Source organism: Bos indicus x Bos taurus, chromosome 2 (assembly GCF_003369695.1).
Source record: "Bos indicus x Bos taurus breed Angus x Brahman F1 hybrid chromosome 2, Bos_hybrid_MaternalHap_v2.0, whole genome shotgun sequence".
NCBI classification, from domain to species: Eukaryota; Metazoa; Chordata; class Mammalia; order Artiodactyla; family Bovidae; genus Bos; species Bos indicus x Bos taurus.
The window spans coordinates 130,455,415-130,474,279 of NC_040077.1; the positions used below are offsets into that span (position 1 = coordinate 130,455,415).

Genomic DNA, 18,865 nt, shown 5'->3' on the forward strand with positions numbered 1-18,865 from the left:
TCTCCCTGTGGGCATCCTCAGGTTGAAGGAATGAATGCTTGTTGAATGAATGAATGACTGCGGTCCTCCTTCCCCAGCCCATCAGTGGAAGCAGAAAATACACGGCCCATGCCCCCTCCACCATGAGCTTCCCAAGGGGCTGGTGAGGACGGTATTTCTGCAGCCTCTACCATGCTTTTAGGCCTGCACTGAAAAGCCAGTCATTGCGCATGTGGCTATGCAAGGCGTCCAGCTTCCCAGAACTCACTCCGTTTGTTTTTGTTTGTTTTTCTGTCACACCTCGTGGCATGCAAGATCTTAGTTCCCTGACCAGGGATTGAACCCATGCTCCCTGCTGTGGAAGCACGAAGTCTAACTGCTGGACCACCAAGCAAGTCCCTCAACTGGTTTTAACCATGCCACGTCCTTTCCTATCCCCTCACTCCCAGGCAAACGGGGATGCTTGGCCACTTGACAACAACTCCCTTCTATCTGAGCCTCATTTTTCTCTCATTCTAATATGAGAGGGTTGAGTCTTATTTCTACATATAACATCTAAGATTCTAGAAGTGGGCTGGAAAGAGAGAGGTGAGTCAAAGAAGAAAGACTCAAGTTGGAATTTTCTGAGAGATCTTTTATTTTTCACAAAGAGTGTGGATGGGCACTGCCACCTTGGCCTTGGTTCTTAGTTGCTTGCAATGGTCTGAAAAAAAAAGAGGGGGAAAGCCAGAATGTAGTCAGGAGAACAGCTTCTAATGCCATATGGAACTGAGTTCAACTCCCAGCCATGTCACTCGTTAACTGTATGACCCTGGGAGAGTGACTGACCTCTCTAGCCTCAACTTTCTCATCTGTATAATGGGAGTGATCATAATACTTACTTCATGTGGGTTTTAAATTAAACACATAAGGTGTCATCACGGTTCCTGGCATATGTTTAAGAGTCCATAGATGGTGACTAATACTCTTGTCATGAACAATATTAATCCTCCCTGATCACTCATTCCCAGGTGAAGCTGGCACTGTCACTGGGGCCTGAGCTTCACCTATCACAGTGTCCATCCCATTTCATCAGTTTGCTCATTTAGTCATCTGTTTCCCACAAACCACACATCACTCTATTCTCATGACAAGAAAAGACCTGGACCAGAGGAGGCATTTCCTAAACACTTGTTGAAATAAGGAAGTTCAGTAGTGTTCAGAACTCTACCCAGAAGCCCTTGAGGCTGCAGAAAACATCCTCAAGCCCCTCTGGAAGGTCCCCAACCCCCAGCCCCAACTACTGATCTCCTGGGATCAGGATCTGCTGTTCTCACCCATCCCCCCAGCACCTCTCAGACGACCAAGCCCCCAGAGCCCTCTCCGCTCACCCTGCCCCGCTCACCTCGTCAATCCAATCAATGAAGGCTGAGACTCGTGTGAACACCGTGGGCTTCTTGATGGTGTTGCAGCCAAAGGCAGAAACGAAGCTGGTCACGCCATGGACCTGCCAGGAGCCATCTGCTGCTGGGCAGTTGAGGGGTCCTCCAGAGTCACCCTGGAACAGTCAGAGAGCCATGGGGGACTGAGCCCCATCTGAGCTCCAAGGAATTGGTTCTGACTCTGGGGAGCTCGAGAAAGCCTGACATGGCCTGACTTCTCTGGGCCTCAGTTTGCTCCTTTGTGATGGGTTCGTGAGTGCACGCTAAGTTCCTTCAGTCGTGTCCGACTCTGTGACGCTATGGACTGTGGCCCACCAGGCTCCTCTGTCCAAGGGATTCTCCAGGCAAGAGTACTGGAGTGGGTTGCCATTTCCTTCTCCAGGGGCTCTTCCTGACCCAGGGATCCCACCCGCCTCTCTTTATGTCTCCTGCATTGGTAGGCGGGTTCTTTACCACTAGTACCACCTGGGAAGCCCTTTGTGATGGGGAATGATACCAATTATGCCTATCTTATAAGATACGGTGACAGTTAAATGACAAGCCTACAGTCTTAGCACAATGCCTGGTAGAGAGGAAGCAAGCTAGTAGTAGTTCTGATTATTATTCCCACAGTTAGTATCATTCATATTCACTTATAGTACAATGAGAATATTGCTTAATTATGACTTCAGGACCCGAGAGCTGAAGGTGACTTTAGAGATCACGATGCCTATTTTCCTTGGTGTGAAGTGAAGTAAAGTGAAAGTGGTGTCCAGCTCTTTGCAACCCCATGGACTATGCAGTCCATGGAATTCGCCAGGCCAGAATACTGGAGTGGGTAGCCTTTCCCTTCTCCAGGGTAATCTTCCCAACCCAGGGATCGAGCCCAAGTCTCCTGCACTGCAGGCAGATTCTTTACCAGCTGAGCTACAAGGGAAGCCCAAGAATATTGGAACGGGTATCCTATCCCTTCTCCAGCAGGTCTTCCCAACCCAGGAATCAAACTGGGGTCTCCTGCATCGCAGATGGATTCTTTACCAACTGAGCTCTCAGGGAAGCCCCATTCCTTGATGTACTGAAGGGGACTCCCGAGGACCAGGAAGGCACAGTGATTTGCTCCAGATCAAGTCAGCGTGACAGACCAGGGCTGTGTGTCTGGGCTGCGCTGACTTCCTCCAAGTCCCGCCTGGCCTGGAGGCTGAATGGGCAAGATTCCTCCTCCGGCTCCCAGGCCCTGCACACCCAGCAGAGGGGCTGCAGCCCCGAACCGCCACGGGCGGGTGAGAGCTGACTCACGTTGCAGCCGGAGCGGGTGTCCCCGCCGGCGCACACCATGGTTTTCTTCACAGTGATGCCCCACCAGTCCCACTGGGAGCAGTGCTCATAGTCCACCACGGGCAGCAGCGCCTCCTGTAGCTTGTCCGGCAGCGGCCCGCCAGCTGTGCAGACAGAGAGCAGTGAGCCGGGGCCGTGGGGGGCCGAGCCCAGGCCGGCCCGCCAGCTGTGCAGACAGAGAGCAGTGAGCCGGGGCCGTGGGGGGCCGAGCCCAGGCCGGCCCGCCAGCTGTGCAGACAGAGAGCAGTGAGCAGGGGCCGTGGGGGGCCGAGCCCAGGCCGGCCCCCCAGCTGTGCAGACAGAGAGCAGTGAGCCGGGGCCGGGGGCCGAGCCCAGGCCGGGGTCTGAGTCAGAGCTGGGAGCCCCAGAATGGTGAGGGGCTACGAGGAAAGCCTGCTCCTCCAGTGTGAGGGGAAGTCTCCTCCCACCAGGTCGTGTGGTCCTGCCTGCTTTGTCCATCAGAACATCCCGGCAACGGGCACAAAGGAGACACTACAAACCGTCCCGCTGCACACGTTCGTGTTTGGGAGGATGAGGGGAGAAGGCGGCCGCTGGAGGAGGAGTGGAAGAAAAGTGCAAGGATGCTCTGGGTGTTGCCCTCAGCCCTCGCCCCAGGCTCTGTCTTCCTGCCCACCGTCCCTATGGCCAGTTGGAGGACTCAGCACGCACTGTAGAGACGGCCCCAGCCGCTGATGTAGCAGGGGGCTTCATTGGGCAGGATGTCGCCGGCGGGAGGGAGGTTGGCGAGCTGGACCTTGTCTCCCAGCTGGGCGCTGCGCGAGAGCTTGACGAGGGCGATGTCGTTGCTGGGGAGGAGGGAAGAGTCACTGGGAGGAGCCTGGCCCTCCAGCCAGACTAAGCGCCAGCCCCTAGCTTTGTTCAGGATATTTCACCTCCGGGATGCCCCCGATGCTTCCCTCTGGATCCCATGCATTCTTACTGCTGAGCAACTTCTGGAAGCTCCCCTGGCCTTTTCAGCCCACAATGACCCTTGGCCTCAGTAACTGTGCTCGGCTTTTATACCAGGGGTTTGCACACGTCATCCGTGTCAGAATCAGAGGAGGGCTTGTTAATATACAGGTTGTCGGAGCTAGTTCCAGAGTTTCGGATGCAGTGGGTTTGGGAGGCCCCGAAGACTGGCCTTCCTAGTGAGTTCCCAGGTGCTGCTGGCCTGGGGACCACACTCGGAGAACCAGCGCTGTCTTTTCATCTGCCTGTTTGTCACTCAGGTCATTGCATCTGGATCTGACTTTCTCTGCGCTTACCCCAGGAGCCCCGTGGAGATGGGTCCAGGTCTTGATCCTCACGGTCCCTCACTCGTGCACTCACAGGGGTTCTGCACCCTCCTTTGATCCTCTCCCCGGAAAAATGCTGAGCAAAGCCACCCAGACATACAGTTCTGCATACGCATGGAAGCCTACTCCGTGTTCTCACCCAGTGATGGCCTTCTTGACCGTCATGACCGCCCAGGAAGCCCAGAAGGTCACCTCTGACATATGGTCACACTCGGGTCCAGAGAACGTTGATGACTTGCCCAAGCCACACAGCGACTTAGTGCTGGAGCCTGACTCTCAATCCAGTGCTCCTCCCTTGGCCCACAATGCCGGGAACCCAGGAGGCTCTGGAGGAGCGTCCACTGAATGGAGGAACCTTTGGATTTGGGGTTCCTAAGGCACTCCTCTTCTGAAGCCAAGGAGCCAAGTGGCCTTGGGGGAGTTCCTGCCCCTGCCTGGGCCCTGCTGTCCCCTCTGTAGGGAGAGAGGTTTGGGGGGGGGGTGATCCCCAGAGGCTCTCCTGGCTCCGACCTTCAGGTGCATTGCCCCTGGGAGTCTTCTCTGCATCAGTGTCGGGTCCTAGAGGGGCCCGCAGAGGAGCCCCTGGGTACCCGGCCTGAGAGATCACTCACCCGCAGGCCACGCAGTTGGAGTTCCAGAGAGGGTGCACGAAGAGGTCCCCGGCGTTGATGGGTATCACCTGCTCGGAGCCCTCCAGCACAGAGCGGTCATACTCGCCCAGCACCACCTGGTAGGTCCGGGAGGTCCTGCCGGCGGAGGTGACGTCAGCCCAGGCCTGAGCGGCCTCCCTCGTCCCCTCCCACTGTCCTCCACGGCCCCAGCCCGCCTGGGTCTCACGCAGGGACAGGGGCAAGCAAGAGAACTCACGAGATGCAGTGGCCCGCGGTTACGACCCAGTCAGGGGCAATGAGGCTGCCGCCGCAGGTGTGGTGAAACGCTCCGTCCTTTTCATACTGCAGGGAGACCTGGCGGCAAGGGAGGGGGCTTCTGAGTGGTCTGGGCCCCACAGTGGGGGTTGCTACCCATTGCTGTATAGGTTGTGCCCTACACAACTCTAGAGGGCAGTAGTCACACAGAATGGCATCCTCTGGAAAGGGGCAGTGCCCATCCCACACACAACTGGACCTTCCATGGCTGCTTTCGAGCTACAACGGTGGAATTAAGTCGCCGCAATGGAAACCACAGGGCCGAGAGAGGCTAAAACTTTCCTCTCTCAGCCTTTGCAGAACGAGCCAGAGGACACCTGATACAGGCCAATGGCATCCCACGGAACTTTCTGTGATGGAAGTGTTTGGTAGGACTCAGCGTGGCAGCCACTGGCCACGTGTGGTTATGGAGAATTTAAACTGTGGTTAGTGGGCTTCCCTGGTGGCGCAGTGAATAAGAATCCGCCTGCCGACGAAGGGGACACAGGTTTGATCCCTGGTCCAGGAAGATTCCACGTGTCTTGGAGCAACTAAAGCCATACAAGTACTAAGGCTGTGCTCTGGGGCTCTTGAGTCACAACTACTGAACCTAAGAGCGGCAACAAGCCTGGGCACCCTAGACCTTGTGCTCTGCAACAAAAGATGCCACTGCCGTGAGAAGCCCATGCATAGCAGTGAAGAGTAGCCCTACTAGCCGCAACTCGAGAAAGCCTGCGTGCAGCAACAAAGACCCAGCATAATCAATCAATCAATAAAATGTGGTCAGCATTGAGCAACTGAATTTCAAATGTGACTTAGTTTTAATGAATTTAAATTTAGGCCGATACAGGAAAAGAGTCTATAAAAAAGAGTGGACATGTTTCTGTATAACTGATGCACTCTCTGTATACCTGAAGCTAACACCACTTTGTAAATCAACTCCACTCCAATAAAAATTAAAATAAGCACATAAATTTAAATAGCCGCGTGTGACAAGTGGCTACTGTGTCACTGCCATGAGTCTAGTCCTCTCTGCCTCCCTCCACTGACCTCCATAAAAGCCCTTCATCCCTTTATTGCTCTCAGACTTTATAGCCCTGTTGTATAATGTGTATATGGAGAAGCCAATGGCACCCCACTTCAGTGCTCTTGCCTGGAAAATCCCATGGACGGAGGAGCCTGGTGGGCTGCAGTCCATGGGGTTGCTAAGAGTTGGACACGACTGAGTGACTTCACTTTCATGCACTGGAGAAGGAAATGGCAACCCACTCCAGTGTTCTTGCCTGGAGAATCCCAGGGATGGGGGAGCCTGGTGGGCTGCCATCTATGGGGTCGCACAGAGTCGGACACGACTCAAGCAACTTAGCAGCAGCATAATGTGTATCAGGGGAAAAAATGTATAATCAGCTCATCAAATCCATGATTTCTTGACCAGTATTACTGAAATGAGGCTGATGTAGGCATTTCAGCTTTTAAAAGTGTATCAGTTTGAAGAAAATGGTGGCAGGCCTTCCTTGGCAGTCCAGGGGTTAAGACTCTGTGCTTCCAAAGCAGAGAGCGAGGCTTTGGTCCCTGGCCTGGGAAATAAGACCTCACATCCCTCCCTAAACATAGCGCTGAACTTCCACCATTAATGCACTGACCCTTGGGTTAAACATTTCTCTTTCCCCAGCGTCTACTGTTAACTTACAAACAGCCCAGTGAGAATTACAGGTTAAATGGGCAAAACTTCTGTATGAAGGTGATTATCCAAGGGTTTCCTGGCCTTTGGGAAACTGAAGTGGATACCGGAAGCATGCAGTGGGGTCCGGACTGGATGCCCTGCAATCAGAGCACGGGGCGCAGAGCCCATGGTGGGAAACAGTGCAGCGGGTATTGCTCTTACCTGCCAGGACCAGCTGTAGGGGACCGCGTCCTCGCCGTTGACAACTCTGGAGGAGGGGCGGGAGAAAGGCTGGCTGAAGCCCGAGGCTAGAGGGGACAGGAGAAGTGTCAGTCAGTCCCAAGGTTCCCCCAAAGCAAAGAGGAGGTCTGGGCCCCAGACAGGCTGTGATATCCCACACAACTCCTTCCGCTCTCTGACCCCGGTAGCCGCGTATCAACAGTGAGCGTTTGGACAAGAGCAGGGATTTCTGGAGTCCTGGGAGTCTGGGATGGTGATGAACACGTGGCTTCCTTTCAGGGCAGGAGTAAACCTGATGCACTTAGAACAGCGCCTGGTGCCCAAAGCGGGCTCGAGGGCGACAGCTATTGTCATGAAGAGGGGCAGCTTTGGAGTAGGCTGTCTGGATTCAAAGTGCAGCTCTGCCCCTGGTTCTAGGATGGGCCACTTTACTTCTCTGAGGGTCAGTTTCTCTATCTGCGAAATGGGAATGATAATAGTACAGACCTCACGGGGCTGCTGCGAGGATTGCAGAAGATAATGTAAGAAAAAAACCCCAAGCATTCTGCCGGGCATATAGTAAGCATTCAGTAAACGTGACCTGTTACCATTCATTACTGCTAGTCTAGGGAGGCTGCCTGGAGAAGGTGGTCCTGAGCTGTGCTGTAATATGGCAGAGGTACCAGGAAAAGGCTAGATCATAGGATATGTAAGGGGAGTGTGAGAGGAGAGTTGGAGGGTTAAGCCGAGGAACAGAAATTCCAAACCCAAGCAGTCTAACCACAGAGCCCAGACTCTTTACCATTACACTTTGTTTACCACAGGCTCTGTCAAGGACTCCCACCCAGGGGTTTGGGTCCCCCAGTCCTCCCCCTGAGCTGGTCCATCACCCACAGCTTCCCCTCGATTCTCCTGCTCCAGCACTGAGCTGAAAACCTCCACCCACAGCCATCCTCAGCTCCAAGCTGAGCCCTCTCCTATGAGAGGCATTGAGTTCGAGAGACTCAGGGTGGGTGGTAGATTTCAAGGGATCCTGGTCCAGGGCAGCACAGGCTGGAGTCTTACCAAGGGCCACAAGTAGGAGAAAACTCAGCAGCTGGATCATCATGACTTTTGAGACGATAAGAAAGGGATGCATAGCCCAAGGCTTTAATATAGGGCAGAAGATGGGGGGGGGGCCCTACTGTGCCCCATTCCCGGAACAGGTGGTGGAACACCAGGTCTCCCATGGTCCAAGGCCACATCCCCACCCACCGCAGATGGGGCGGTGACAGCCAACAACAGGGTCCAGATTGTGCTCTCCAAAGTGTGGCTGCACAGGTGGCCCGGAATGGCAAGCTGATAACAGGGGAGGGGGGAGGAAAGTTCACGTCAGAATAAGACAGCCTCCTCCAGGAGCAAACACAGGCTCTGGGACAGCTCACACCTGGGTTCAAATCCTGGCTCTGCCACTCCCAAGCTCTGCATCCTTGGGCACATGGCTTACCCTCTCTGAGCTTCATCTCTTCAGCTTTCTCATCTCTAATGTGGGATTAATATTACTCTCCACCTCAATTAAAAATATTTTTTTTTGAGCACTCTCTGCATATCAGGATGTTCTTGGGGATGCAGCCATGAACAAGAACGGTCCCAGCTTTTTGGGGGCTGCTTTAGTCTACTAGGGGATTTGGAGGATGTTAGTTGTTCAGTTGTGTCTGACTCTGCGACATGTAGCCCACCAGGCTCCTCTGTCCATGGAATTCTCCAGGCAAGTCTGCTTACTAGGGAAGACAATGACAAATCAGCAAAAATATAGAAAGGCTGTTTCTGTTTGTGCTGGAAGATGCTATGAAAAGAATAAGATGTAGGGGACTGAGGTGGGGATGGGAGTGACTCATTTAGATGGGGGCCAGGGAGAGTGACATTTGGGCTGAAGAGATAGTGTTTGATTTGAGTCCTAAAGGGCAAGTAAGCCAGCCATGGGAAGCCCTGAAGGAAAAGCTCCCCAAGGGTGGAAGGACAAGTGCAGAGGTCTGGAGGCTTGTCCAAAGATAGGAGGTCAGTAAGGCTGAAGTGTCAAAGCCTAAAGCTGATTTCACACCTGATCCAGCAATCCCACTCCTCTGACCTCTCAAAAAAATCATGCACATGCGCTCCAGGAGGCATGCCCCAAGAATTTTCCTGGTATCCCTGTCCTCTCTCCTCAGTAACGAAAGCCTAGGAACAACAGAAATGTCCATGAAGGCAAGTGGATGAATATGTGTAGTCTATGTATACAATGGAATATTAAGCAGCAGTCAAAAAGAATGAATCACCATGACATGCCACACTGTAGATAATCCCTAGGAGTAAAAAGCAAGAAGGAAAAGAAGGCCCCAGAAAATGAAATATTGTTTAATACTCTTTTTGGAGAATTAAAAACTACTGAAATTAAAAAACATACCTTTTAAAAAATATAGATAAGTGAATAAAATTGCATAAAAAGGCAAGCAAAGGCACAATGAACCTACGGTTTGGGATTATGTGCATTTCAAGTCTGGGGTGAAGGCAAAGAAGATAGGTCAGATGTTTTGAGAGCTTCTAGCTTTGTTTTGGTAGTTTTTGCTTTAGTTTTATATTTTTATTGAAGATTAATTTACATACAATAAAATTCACCAGTTTTAATTGTAAAATTTAGTTTTTTACAAGCACACATACAGGCAGGTAACCACCGCCACCATCATGACCTGGAACATTTTCATTACCCAACTAGAGAGCCCACGCACCCAACGAAAGATCTTGCATGACGCATCAAAGATGGTGTGTCTGCCCCTAAGAATGGAGAAGACACTGGCGACCCACTCTAGTACTCTTGCCTGGAAAATCCCATGGACGGAGGAGCCTGGTAGGCTGCAGTCCCTGGGGTCGCGAAGAGTCGGATGCGACTGAGCGACTTCACTTTCACTTTTCACTTTCATGCATTGGAGACGGAAATGGCAACCCACTCCAGTGTTCTTGCCTGGAGAATCCCAGGGATGGGGGAGCCTGGTGGGCTGCCATCTATGGGGTCGCACAGGGTCAGACACGACTGAAGTGACTTAGCAGCAGCAGCAGCAGCCACTAAGAAAGAAAGTGAAGTCACTCTGTTGTGTCTGACTGTTTATGACCCCTTGGACTGTAGCCCAGCAGACTCCTCTGTCCATGGAATTTTCCAGGCAAGGATACTGAAGTGAGTTGCCATTTCCTTCTCCAGGGGATCTTCCCGACCCAGTGATCGAACCCAGGTCTCCTGCACTGCAAGCAGCCTCTTAACCGTCTAAGCCACCATGGAAGCCCTAGGCAAAAAAATAAATACACACACACACAAAAAGAAATTTTCCTCCCACCTAGTCACTTTCTAGCCCCCGCCCCTACCCTCCCACCTCCACACCTGGCCCTCCTGGCAACCTGTGATCTGCTTTCTGTCTCTCTAGTCCGGCCTTTTCTAGAACCTTTACATATAAATGGAAGCATATAATATATATCTTATGTGTCTGGGCATCTTTCAGTTAGCATAATGCTTCTGTGAATCACATGTGTCGTTATGTTAGATGTGGTTTTGCAAGCAGCAACTATCTTATTTAAAACAACTATGTGTCTAATAAGTAAAAGTGGCCCATGAGTGGACTCACGCTATTTGATTGAACTAATTCTGTTACCTGAAATCCAGATGTAGAGAGAGAGAAAAAGAGAAAGAGAGAAAAAGAGGTGGGTGAAGGCCAGACCCCATGAGGTCTCTTTGCAGGTCAGGCTAATAAGGAGTTGGGTCTTTAATTCCAAGCATAAGGAGAAAGCCATGGGGGCAGGAGTGGTGATTAAGTAGGAGAAGGACCTGGGATCTCACACTTTCAAAAAATCTCTTTCCTGGGTACTGTATGAAGGGTTGTGGGGTGAGAGTGAAGGGAACCAGCTGGAGCTATTTCAGTTGCTTGGGCGAAGTTGGGGTATGGGAGGTGGGGGTTGGGTGGTAGAGACAGAGATGGAGAGATTTGGGTGGGATCAGGAGGTATTTTTGAGACAGAGCGATATCTGAGACCATTTCAGTGAAGTGTGAAGCACAGAAAATGAAAGCATTAGTTGCTCGGTCGTGTCTGACTCTTTGTGTCTGACCCCATGGACTGTAGCCCGCTAGGCTCCTCCGTCCATGGGATTCTCCAGGCAAGAATACTGGAGTGGATAGCCATTGCCTTCTCCAGGGGATCTTCCTGACCCAGGGATTGAGCCTGGGTCTCCTGCACTGCAGGCAGATTCTTTACCATCTGAGCCACCAGGGAAGCCTGTGAAGCACTGAGTCTGGCACTAAATCTGTGAACTCAGTTCACATTATTCTAATTGTAGAAAAGACTTGGCACATCCTTGTTGGCTGCTGGAAACAGCCTCCCAGCCCAGGGCCGACATTTTGCAGGGTCTCAATGCACGTTTGCAGAATAAGGCAAAGGAGCTCTGCAGACTTGACTGAGCAACACTCGCCTGTCCTCCACACCCAGCACTCTAAGGATGGCCAGATTCCTTCCTGCTGGTGTCATAGATCATAGAGCCATTCTTTGGGGGCTGCTACATTTTGGAAGCGTGGGAGGAGGGCAACGCTTGGCTGCTTTAAACGGATCCCTTGTGATGGAATGCCAGGCATCAGCAGGCAGGGTTTCTTTCAAGGGTGCAGCCCCTCCGAGCACCCCCTACAGTGACGTCTGCGACGCCAACAGACTGAGCCTGCAGCAAGTGTGTGGACAACAACAGAAGCAGCTGTGAAAATCCTTCAAAGCGTGATAAAAATAGCCGTGCCCTCCCTTACCCCTGTTCCCAATGGGCCTGGACGTGTTTGTTTGCTCAGCTTTGAAGCTCAGAGCCATTTCCCAGACCCTGAGCAGAGGAAGAAAGGGGGAGAAACTGAAGACGTGGCTGGGGAGGAAGAGAGGCAGGTCAGAGCTTCCCGGATCCCACTGTAGAGCGTCTGAAACAGACACAACCTCAAAGATGATCTAATCCATCTCTTTTGACAGATGGGAAATGAAGACCCAGGGAACAGTGAGGACTGGCTCAGGTGCCCCCCCCAGTTTATCACTGCCTGCTCCCTGCAGGGTCACATGATAAGCCACCCCAGCCTTTATCCGGGTGGCCTTGAGTGGGTCCCAGCCTCTCTGCTGGCTCTGCAGGTGGGTGTGTGGCCACCCTGGCCCTCTGCTCTGCCCCCAGGGAGATGGACCTCCAGGACCGCCCCACCACTAACCCTGTCAGGTCACCTTAGCCTCAAGGCCTAGCGGACACGCTGCCAGGGTGCTGCTGATTAATCCTCTGGGATTTTCCGGCCTGGGAGCAGCTGGAGCTTTTCCCCTGGGAAGAGGGAACTGGCAGGGAGGCTGCAGGGCCCAGGTCCACAGCAGGGCTCAGCCTAAAGCCGAGCAAGCAGCATCCTGAATGGGAGGCGCAGAGCTAACAGAGAATTCGGAGGTGCGTCTGGAGACGGTACGAGGGAGCTGGGGAGCCTTTTCTTAGTTGGGGTGGGGGGGGCATTTTCATTATTTCTAGTTTCCCACCAGGTGGGAAACTTCAGGAGGGCAAAACTTTCTGATTTATCTTTGAATTCCCAGTGCCAGGAGGAGCCTGGCAGCTTACTCAATGAAATGCACAATATGTTAAAAGAGGGAACGAAAGAATGAATGAAGCTGAAGATGCGTCAATGCCTGCGGACTCTTCCTCCCCTGACTCTCAGGAGGGGCACCGCTGGAGGCCGGCCCCTCTGCGCCTGGTCCCTTGAATGGTGGTTCTGAAGGGCAGTGTTTGGAGGATGCTCATCCATATCCTGTGGCAAACAAGCCATGAGAATGGAGCCCCTGCTGTGTTCTCTGCTGGGAGCTCAGCTCCCACCCAGAACCCCGTGGGCACGCAATAAAGAATCAGAGGGTCAGTGGGACTGGGAAATGGGAGATTAAACAAAGTTCACACGGGTGTCTCCTGTAGGACTTCTTGGAATCTGGAAGGTGCCAGCGTTCATGGAGAGTCAGACACAGGTGATCTTAAATCCCAGACTCTGATGCCTCGTTGCCCAGCGTCCCTCTCGGGTGGGACGGCTCAGCCTCTGAGATGAGGCAGGGGCCCCATCGGCCCTGCGACGGCACCAAGAAGCCGCTGAGGGGACCCAGGGCTGGGCTGCCATGCAGGCGGCTCTTGTCCGAGGAAGTCGTTGTCTCAGCTGGGACCCGGGGAGGTTGCTGGACAGCGGCACTGGGATGGGGTGCGGGCCGGGGCCTGTCTTCCTGGTGGGCAGGAGCGGCACCCCTTGCCACCCGCAGTGCTCTGGGGGACGGTGCTGACCGAGGGGCGGGAGGCAGGCAGCCCCCTCCCTCCCCACTCTCATTCCACTGCCCTCCTGGCACGTACACATCCACAAATATTTGTCAAACACCTACTAGATTCCAGGCACTGACCCGTCACCAGGGACGCTCCTGCAAAGGAGACACAGCCTCCTGAGCCCACAGCCAGCAGGCGGAGTGCGGCCGCAAGAACCGGGTGTCAGCCGTTCTTCTGGACCGTCTCTGCTCCTCACCGGCTGTCTCCTGCCCTGCTGGCCAGCCTGCTGGAAGCATCCATGGGCTCCCTGGTCCTCTGGGTTTGGTTCAGTCAGTGGAAGGTGCCAGCAAGAAACTGGAGGACAGGAAGATGGAGCGGTCGGGGTGTCTATTCCAGGGCCTGCGTCCCTCCATCAAAGGCCTTGGCGCCTGTCAGGGGTCTGCCTCCTTTCCCCACAGCTCCTTCCTCAGGGCTCCATAGCTGCCTTCTCCCTCTGCCCCTTCAGGCCTGGGGGTGGTCTTGAAATGCCCCCACCCTTCCTTGTTAGTTTCTCCAGCCCCACCTGCACTTTTATTAAATGTCCCTCAGTTACCTCCTGGGCTTGACACCTGTTCCCTTCCCGGACCCTGACCGGGATACACTTTTGTTTGAATATAACAGAGAACCCAAATAATGGTGCGTGAATAAGACAGAAACGTAGTTTCCTCTAACCTCAAAGTCTGGGCTTCCAAGGTGGCTCCGTGGTAAAGAACCTGCCTGCCAAAGCAGAAGACGTAGGTTCGATCCCTGGATCAAGAGGACCTCGTGGAGGAGGAAATGGCAACACACTCCAATATTCTTACCTGGGAAACACCAGGGACAGAGGGGCCTGGCGGGCTACAGCCCACGGTGTCGCAAAGAATCGGATACGACTTTGCAACTGAGAACGTGTACATGCAGCTTCAGAGTCCCAGGCTGGCGTTGCGGTGTTGCTCTGGGAAGTCATCTGCTCTTTCTATTTCTCAGTCCATCCCTAGGAATGTGCCTCATCCTCAAGGCATGGGTTCTGTTGTGTATTCCCCTGTCTGAATTCCCTGGTAACTCAGAAAGTAACCATATTTGGGCATAGGGTCATTGCAGATGTAATTAGTTAAGATGAGGTCATTTGGGTGGGCCCTAATCTAAGATGACTTGGATCTTTATAAAAAGCTGAAATTTGGACACAGAGAGACCCACACAGAAGAAAAACAGCCCCCTACAAGCCAGGTTTTTACAACCTGGAAAAACCCTCAGAAGGAACTTACCTTCCCGACCCCTTGATTTTAGACTTCTAGCCTCTAGACCCTTGGGAGAATACATTTCTGGTGTTTAAATGACCCAGTTTGTGGCCCCAGGAGACTAACACAGCCTGCAATGGCCTCTACACCACACCACATTCCAGACGGAGAAACAGGAAGGGGCAAGCTGACGCATTATCTTTAAGCACCCAGCCTGGAATTTGTGTCCGTCTCCTCTGATCATGCTCAGAAACCAGCCTGTGGTCCCCCCCGGCTGCCTGGGAGACTGGGAAACGTCCTGGCACAGGGAAAATGCCTCTTACCGGGGAAGAAAGGGAGAAGAGACATGGGGGCACCGAGTACCACGAATGTTTTCAGACGGCGGCAGCAGGAAACCCTGCCTAAGATAAACAGGAGCTCTACCATCTCTCAGGACTTGACTTCAAGTCTGCAAGGGGGAGTGCGGGGGAGGTCCACCCAGGTTAGGGGTCCATCCTCTCCTGTTCCCAGGGCTCAGCCCTATACAGGCCACTGGTTTCCTCCTCTGGCTGGAAAGTTAGATGGCTGCGGGTGTCAGTTCAGTCCGGGTCAAGCCAGAAAACAGGAATCTCAAGTATCTGAAGCGAAGGGAACTGGTTCTGCGGGTGAGGGGAATGCTAAGAAGACAACAGGGCTTGGAGTGTGGTCACGACTACCTTCCAGGATGGGGGACGGAGGAGTGAGGTGAGCTGGGCTTGCTCAGCAGGAGCGGGGCCCGGCCCAGGTCCGTCCAGTGGGAGCCGTGGAGCACGTGCCGTGGAGAAAGACCCTGGGTTCTCTCTTCCTCCCCACCTCCCACCGACGCCTCCCACTGGCTGAACCCAGCTGTGTGCCTGGGAAGTCAAGCCCGAAGGGTGGTCCCCCAGTCCCTGGCCCAACCCTGATACGGGGAGAAATCAACCTGAGTCTGGAGCCTTTGTGGGAGGGAATGGGAAGGGAGAGGAGAGATGGGACTGGAGACCTCTACGGGCAGGTGCCCTAGAGCCGTGGGGCCCTTTGAAGGGCCTGTAACAGGGGAACAACATGGGAGTCCCCTGCGTACAGTGGTCAGCACTTGGCACTCTCACTGTAGGGGCCCGCGTTTGATCCCGGGTCAGGGGAATTAAGATTCTGCAAGCCACGTGGAGTGCCCAAAAGAACTCCCAAGGGAAAAACACGATCCAACATGTTTTTAGACTCTGTCTCTGAGCAAGAATACCATTGGGGAGATAGCTGGGCTTCCATAGAGGTTGTCCGGGTAGCCAGGGTGAGGGCAGAGAGAAGCAGGTGGGCAGAGGACAAAGGTGAGCGCTCAAGAGAGACAAAGCCTGGAACTGACGGGGCCACAGGGACAGGCACAGACATGCCAGGCCAGCCCAGCTCTGTGTCCCAGGTACACAGCCACGCCACGGGGCCTGGCACACAGCAGGCACTCACTCCGCGCCCCTCGTGGGTATACACACAGGCAGCCACACACACACACTCCGCCGTGCTGGACCCACTGCGGCTCGTCCTCAGCTGGCTGCCAACCTGCCCTCTACATGGAAGAGTGCATCTTACTGGAAGGCTTTCGGCTACCAGGAACAGAAGACGCCGTGAAAAGAGGCTGAAATGACGATGGTTTTCTCATCTAACCAGGTGGAGAAGGCGATGACAGCCCACTCCAGTACTCTTGCCTGGAGAATACCACGGACAGAGGAGCCTGGTGGGCTGCAGTCCACGGGGTCACTAAGAGTCGGACACGACTGAGAGACTTCACTTTCAGTTTTCACTTTCATGCATTGGAGAAGGAAATGGCAACCCACTCCAGTGTTCTTGCCTGGAGAATCCCAGGGACGGGGGAGCCTGGTGGGCTGCCGTCTATGGGGTCGCACAGAGTCAGACACGACTGAAGTGACTTAGTAGCAGCAGCAGCACCTAACCAGGAGGCAGGGGTGGGGATGGAGAGGCAGGCCAGTTGCCATTCAGTAAACTCAGAGGCACTGTGACGCCCCTGGGGACTCTTGCCATCTTCGTGCTCTGCCAGCCTCTGCGAGGTGCTCTCTCCTCTGGGCTGCCTCCTTCACTGTCGCAGGAGCAAGACAAGGGTTTGAATGCAGGCAGTTTATTCTGGAGGTGATCCCAAGAAGCCCGTGTAGGGGAGCAGAGATGCGAGACCGAGAAGGTAAGGAAGTTAGCATGGCATGCGTTAGCGGACAGCTGGGGTCCAAGCCACCGGGAACTCTGGGGGCCAAAGCCTCTGGGTTGTTCCACTTCTGTGTGAGGAGGCTGTGAGCGTATCTTCCGACGCCCATTTCCTGAGGACTGTGGTGTGTGTGTGTACAGGGTAGGATCACTCACACGCATGTCTCCATCGTGCCTACGGCATGGTGTGCAAGCACCTGCTTGGAACGGGCACCTTGGCTCCCCGATGCCCGCACCGCTGAGTAGACACACAGCAGGGCACACACATGCTTGATTCCATATACACTGGGGAGTGCATGCTTCTCCTGGTTAAAACAAGCACTTGTCTTAGTCTGCTTGGGCTGTTGTGACATAATGCCATAGACACAGTGGCTTAAACAACAGACATTTATATCTGACGGTTTTGGAGGCTGGGAAGTCCAAGAACGAGCTGCTGGCAGATCCCGTGTCCTGGTTTGCTGATGGCCATCTGCTCACAAAGATCGGACACAACTTAGTGATTCAACAATAGTCTCCTCTCATGGTGGAGGGCAGAGAGCAAGAAACCCAGCTCTCATGTCTCTTCTTACAAGGGCATCGATACCTTTCATGAGAGCCCTAGTCTCTCTTGACCTGTTACCTCTCAAAGACCCCGCCTTCTCTATCATCACACTGGGGGTTAGACTTCAGTGTAAGAATTTAGGGAGACACATTCAATCCGTAGCAACCTCTCTCACTGCTTCATCCTCTGGTCTTTGGCTTGAGCCTTTCAATGGCTGTGGAATTAAACATGTCGGAAAAGAACCCCACCCCGAGGAGCTCCTAAAGTGGAACTGGCAGAAGCTGCAGGGCAGGTGGAGGGAAGTCGGAGAGACCAACCAGCCCCACCTGGAGTCATGAAGGAACTCTCTAGCCCAGGAAGTAATCTCTCCAGTTACCAGCAGGGGGTGCCCGAGAGCCATGACTGTATCTCCAGGTTTTTTTTTTTTTTTTTTCCTAGTTGGTTGCCAGGTTTGTGTAAAAATGTGTTTGTCTCTGGTTGTTTGAGGGAGAGGATGGGTCTCAGAGTTTCCTCATGGAAGTTTGATGAGAGACACGAATATGCTCATCAGCAGTTCTAGGGCCAGCATCACACAAGTTCTAAGGCCCAGACACGGCATTGGTACCCAGTTCCTGTCAGATGAATGGATAGGTGGGTGGATGGATGGATGGATGGATGATTAGGGGAATGAGAGCGAGATGACCCACGAAGGAAAGATTAAAAAAAGAGAGAAAAAAAAGGGTAAATAGAGAAGAATAAAAGGTAAAAAGAGGAGAGTTGGAAAGAGAAAGTTGGACAGAAGATAGACTGGGAAAGAATGGGAAGAGCGAGAGAAAGGCTAGCAAGCTGTGTGGCAGGAGAGGCGAGGGGCGAAGGCAGAGCTTACCCTGCTAGTCCTGGCGCCTGGGCCTGAAGTGCCACCTTCCTGCGTGCTGTCCACTGCTGACACTGCCACGCTCCCCTTTTTTCTAGGCCAGGAGGGACTGGCACCTTCCTTGGGAAGGGCTCCCTGAGCCCGTGGTTGGGATCGGTCCTTCTTGCCTTTTTGCTGCCGCATCTGGGACCCCTGGTCTGTTGGGCTACACAGGGGCAGTGGAGTCAGACAGACACAGGGTTGGTTTGAATTCAAACCAGTTCATTTAACCATTAACTAAGATACCTGACCTCTCTGCGCCTTGGTTCCCTCAGCTGGGGTTATACCAGTAGCTCCCTCACAGGTTTTTTTTTTGATCATCTGGGCAGGTAGGGCATTTAGCATGGGGCTTGGCGCTTAGGGAGGAGCACTGAAGAGAAGGTGACAGTCACTGCCCTTGCATTCCAGAAAGTCCCAACCTCAAATGTTCTTTCATGGTTAAGTTGTTTGCCTTGATTTGGGGTTCAGGAGAGTGTGTCATTTAAATGACAGTCAAACACTACTGGAGTCCATGTAAGCTCCTCGAGAACATTCATCTTTGCATGAATCATTTTTTAAATAATTTTGCTTATTTATTTTTGGCTGCACTGGGTCTTCGTTGCTATGTGAGGGCTTTCTCTAGTTGCGGCGAGTGGGGGCTACTCTGCGTTGCGGCGTGGACGTCTCTGTGCAGGGGTTTCTCTTGCTGAGCACAGGCTCTGGGCGCGCTTGCTTCGGGAGCTGCAGCAGGCAGGCTCTGGAGCATGGACTCAGCAGTTGTGGCTATGGCCTAGTTGCTGTGCAGCACGTGGAGTCTTCCCGGACCAGGGGTTGAACCTGTGTCCCCTGCATTGATAGGAGGATTCTTATCCACTGTGCTACCAAGGAAGTCCCATAAATCATTTTTTATACAT

General features: G+C 53.3%; 1 protein-coding gene and 1 long non-coding RNA gene across 2 annotated transcripts; one reads left to right on the forward strand and one right to left on the reverse strand.

The window, feature by feature from the left end:
- Nucleotides 1-592: 592 nt before the first annotated feature.
- Nucleotides 593-8,025, reverse strand: LOC113900484 (proproteinase E). Its single transcript, XM_027554297.1, has 8 exons — nt 7,981-8,025; nt 6,800-6,910; nt 4,877-4,974; nt 4,621-4,755; nt 3,384-3,520; nt 2,676-2,818; nt 1,364-1,516; nt 593-682 (listed from the first exon to the last, which is right to left on the reverse strand). The coding sequence occupies exons 1-8, from the start codon at nt 8,023-8,025 to the stop codon at nt 665-667; spliced, it is 840 nt and encodes a 279-aa protein (XP_027410098.1). The 3' UTR covers nt 593-664.
- Nucleotides 8,026-11,624: 3,599 nt separating this feature from the next.
- On the forward strand, nt 11,625-13,751 carry LOC113879530. Its single transcript, XR_003507366.1, has 3 exons — nt 11,625-12,256; nt 12,382-12,801; nt 13,204-13,751. It is a non-coding gene; the product is annotated as an uncharacterized LOC113879530 (long non-coding RNA).
- Nucleotides 13,752-18,865: the final 5,114 nt, after the last annotated feature.

Bases quoted from the DNA above. Each gene is read 5' to 3' on its own strand.
- LOC113900484 (XM_027554297.1), bottom strand. From the start codon at position 8,025: ATGGGAGACCTGGTGTTCCACCACCTGTTCCGGGAATGGGGCACA. The intron at 6,911-7,980 runs GTAGGGCCCCCC...CCTTGGGACTGA, and splicing joins TGTTCCGGGAATGGGGCACA to CTGACACTTCTCCTGTCCCC. The intron at 4,756-4,876 runs GTGAGTTCTCTT...CTCCGCCGGCAG, and splicing joins ACCGCGGGCCACTGCATCTC to GACCTCCCGGACCTACCAGG.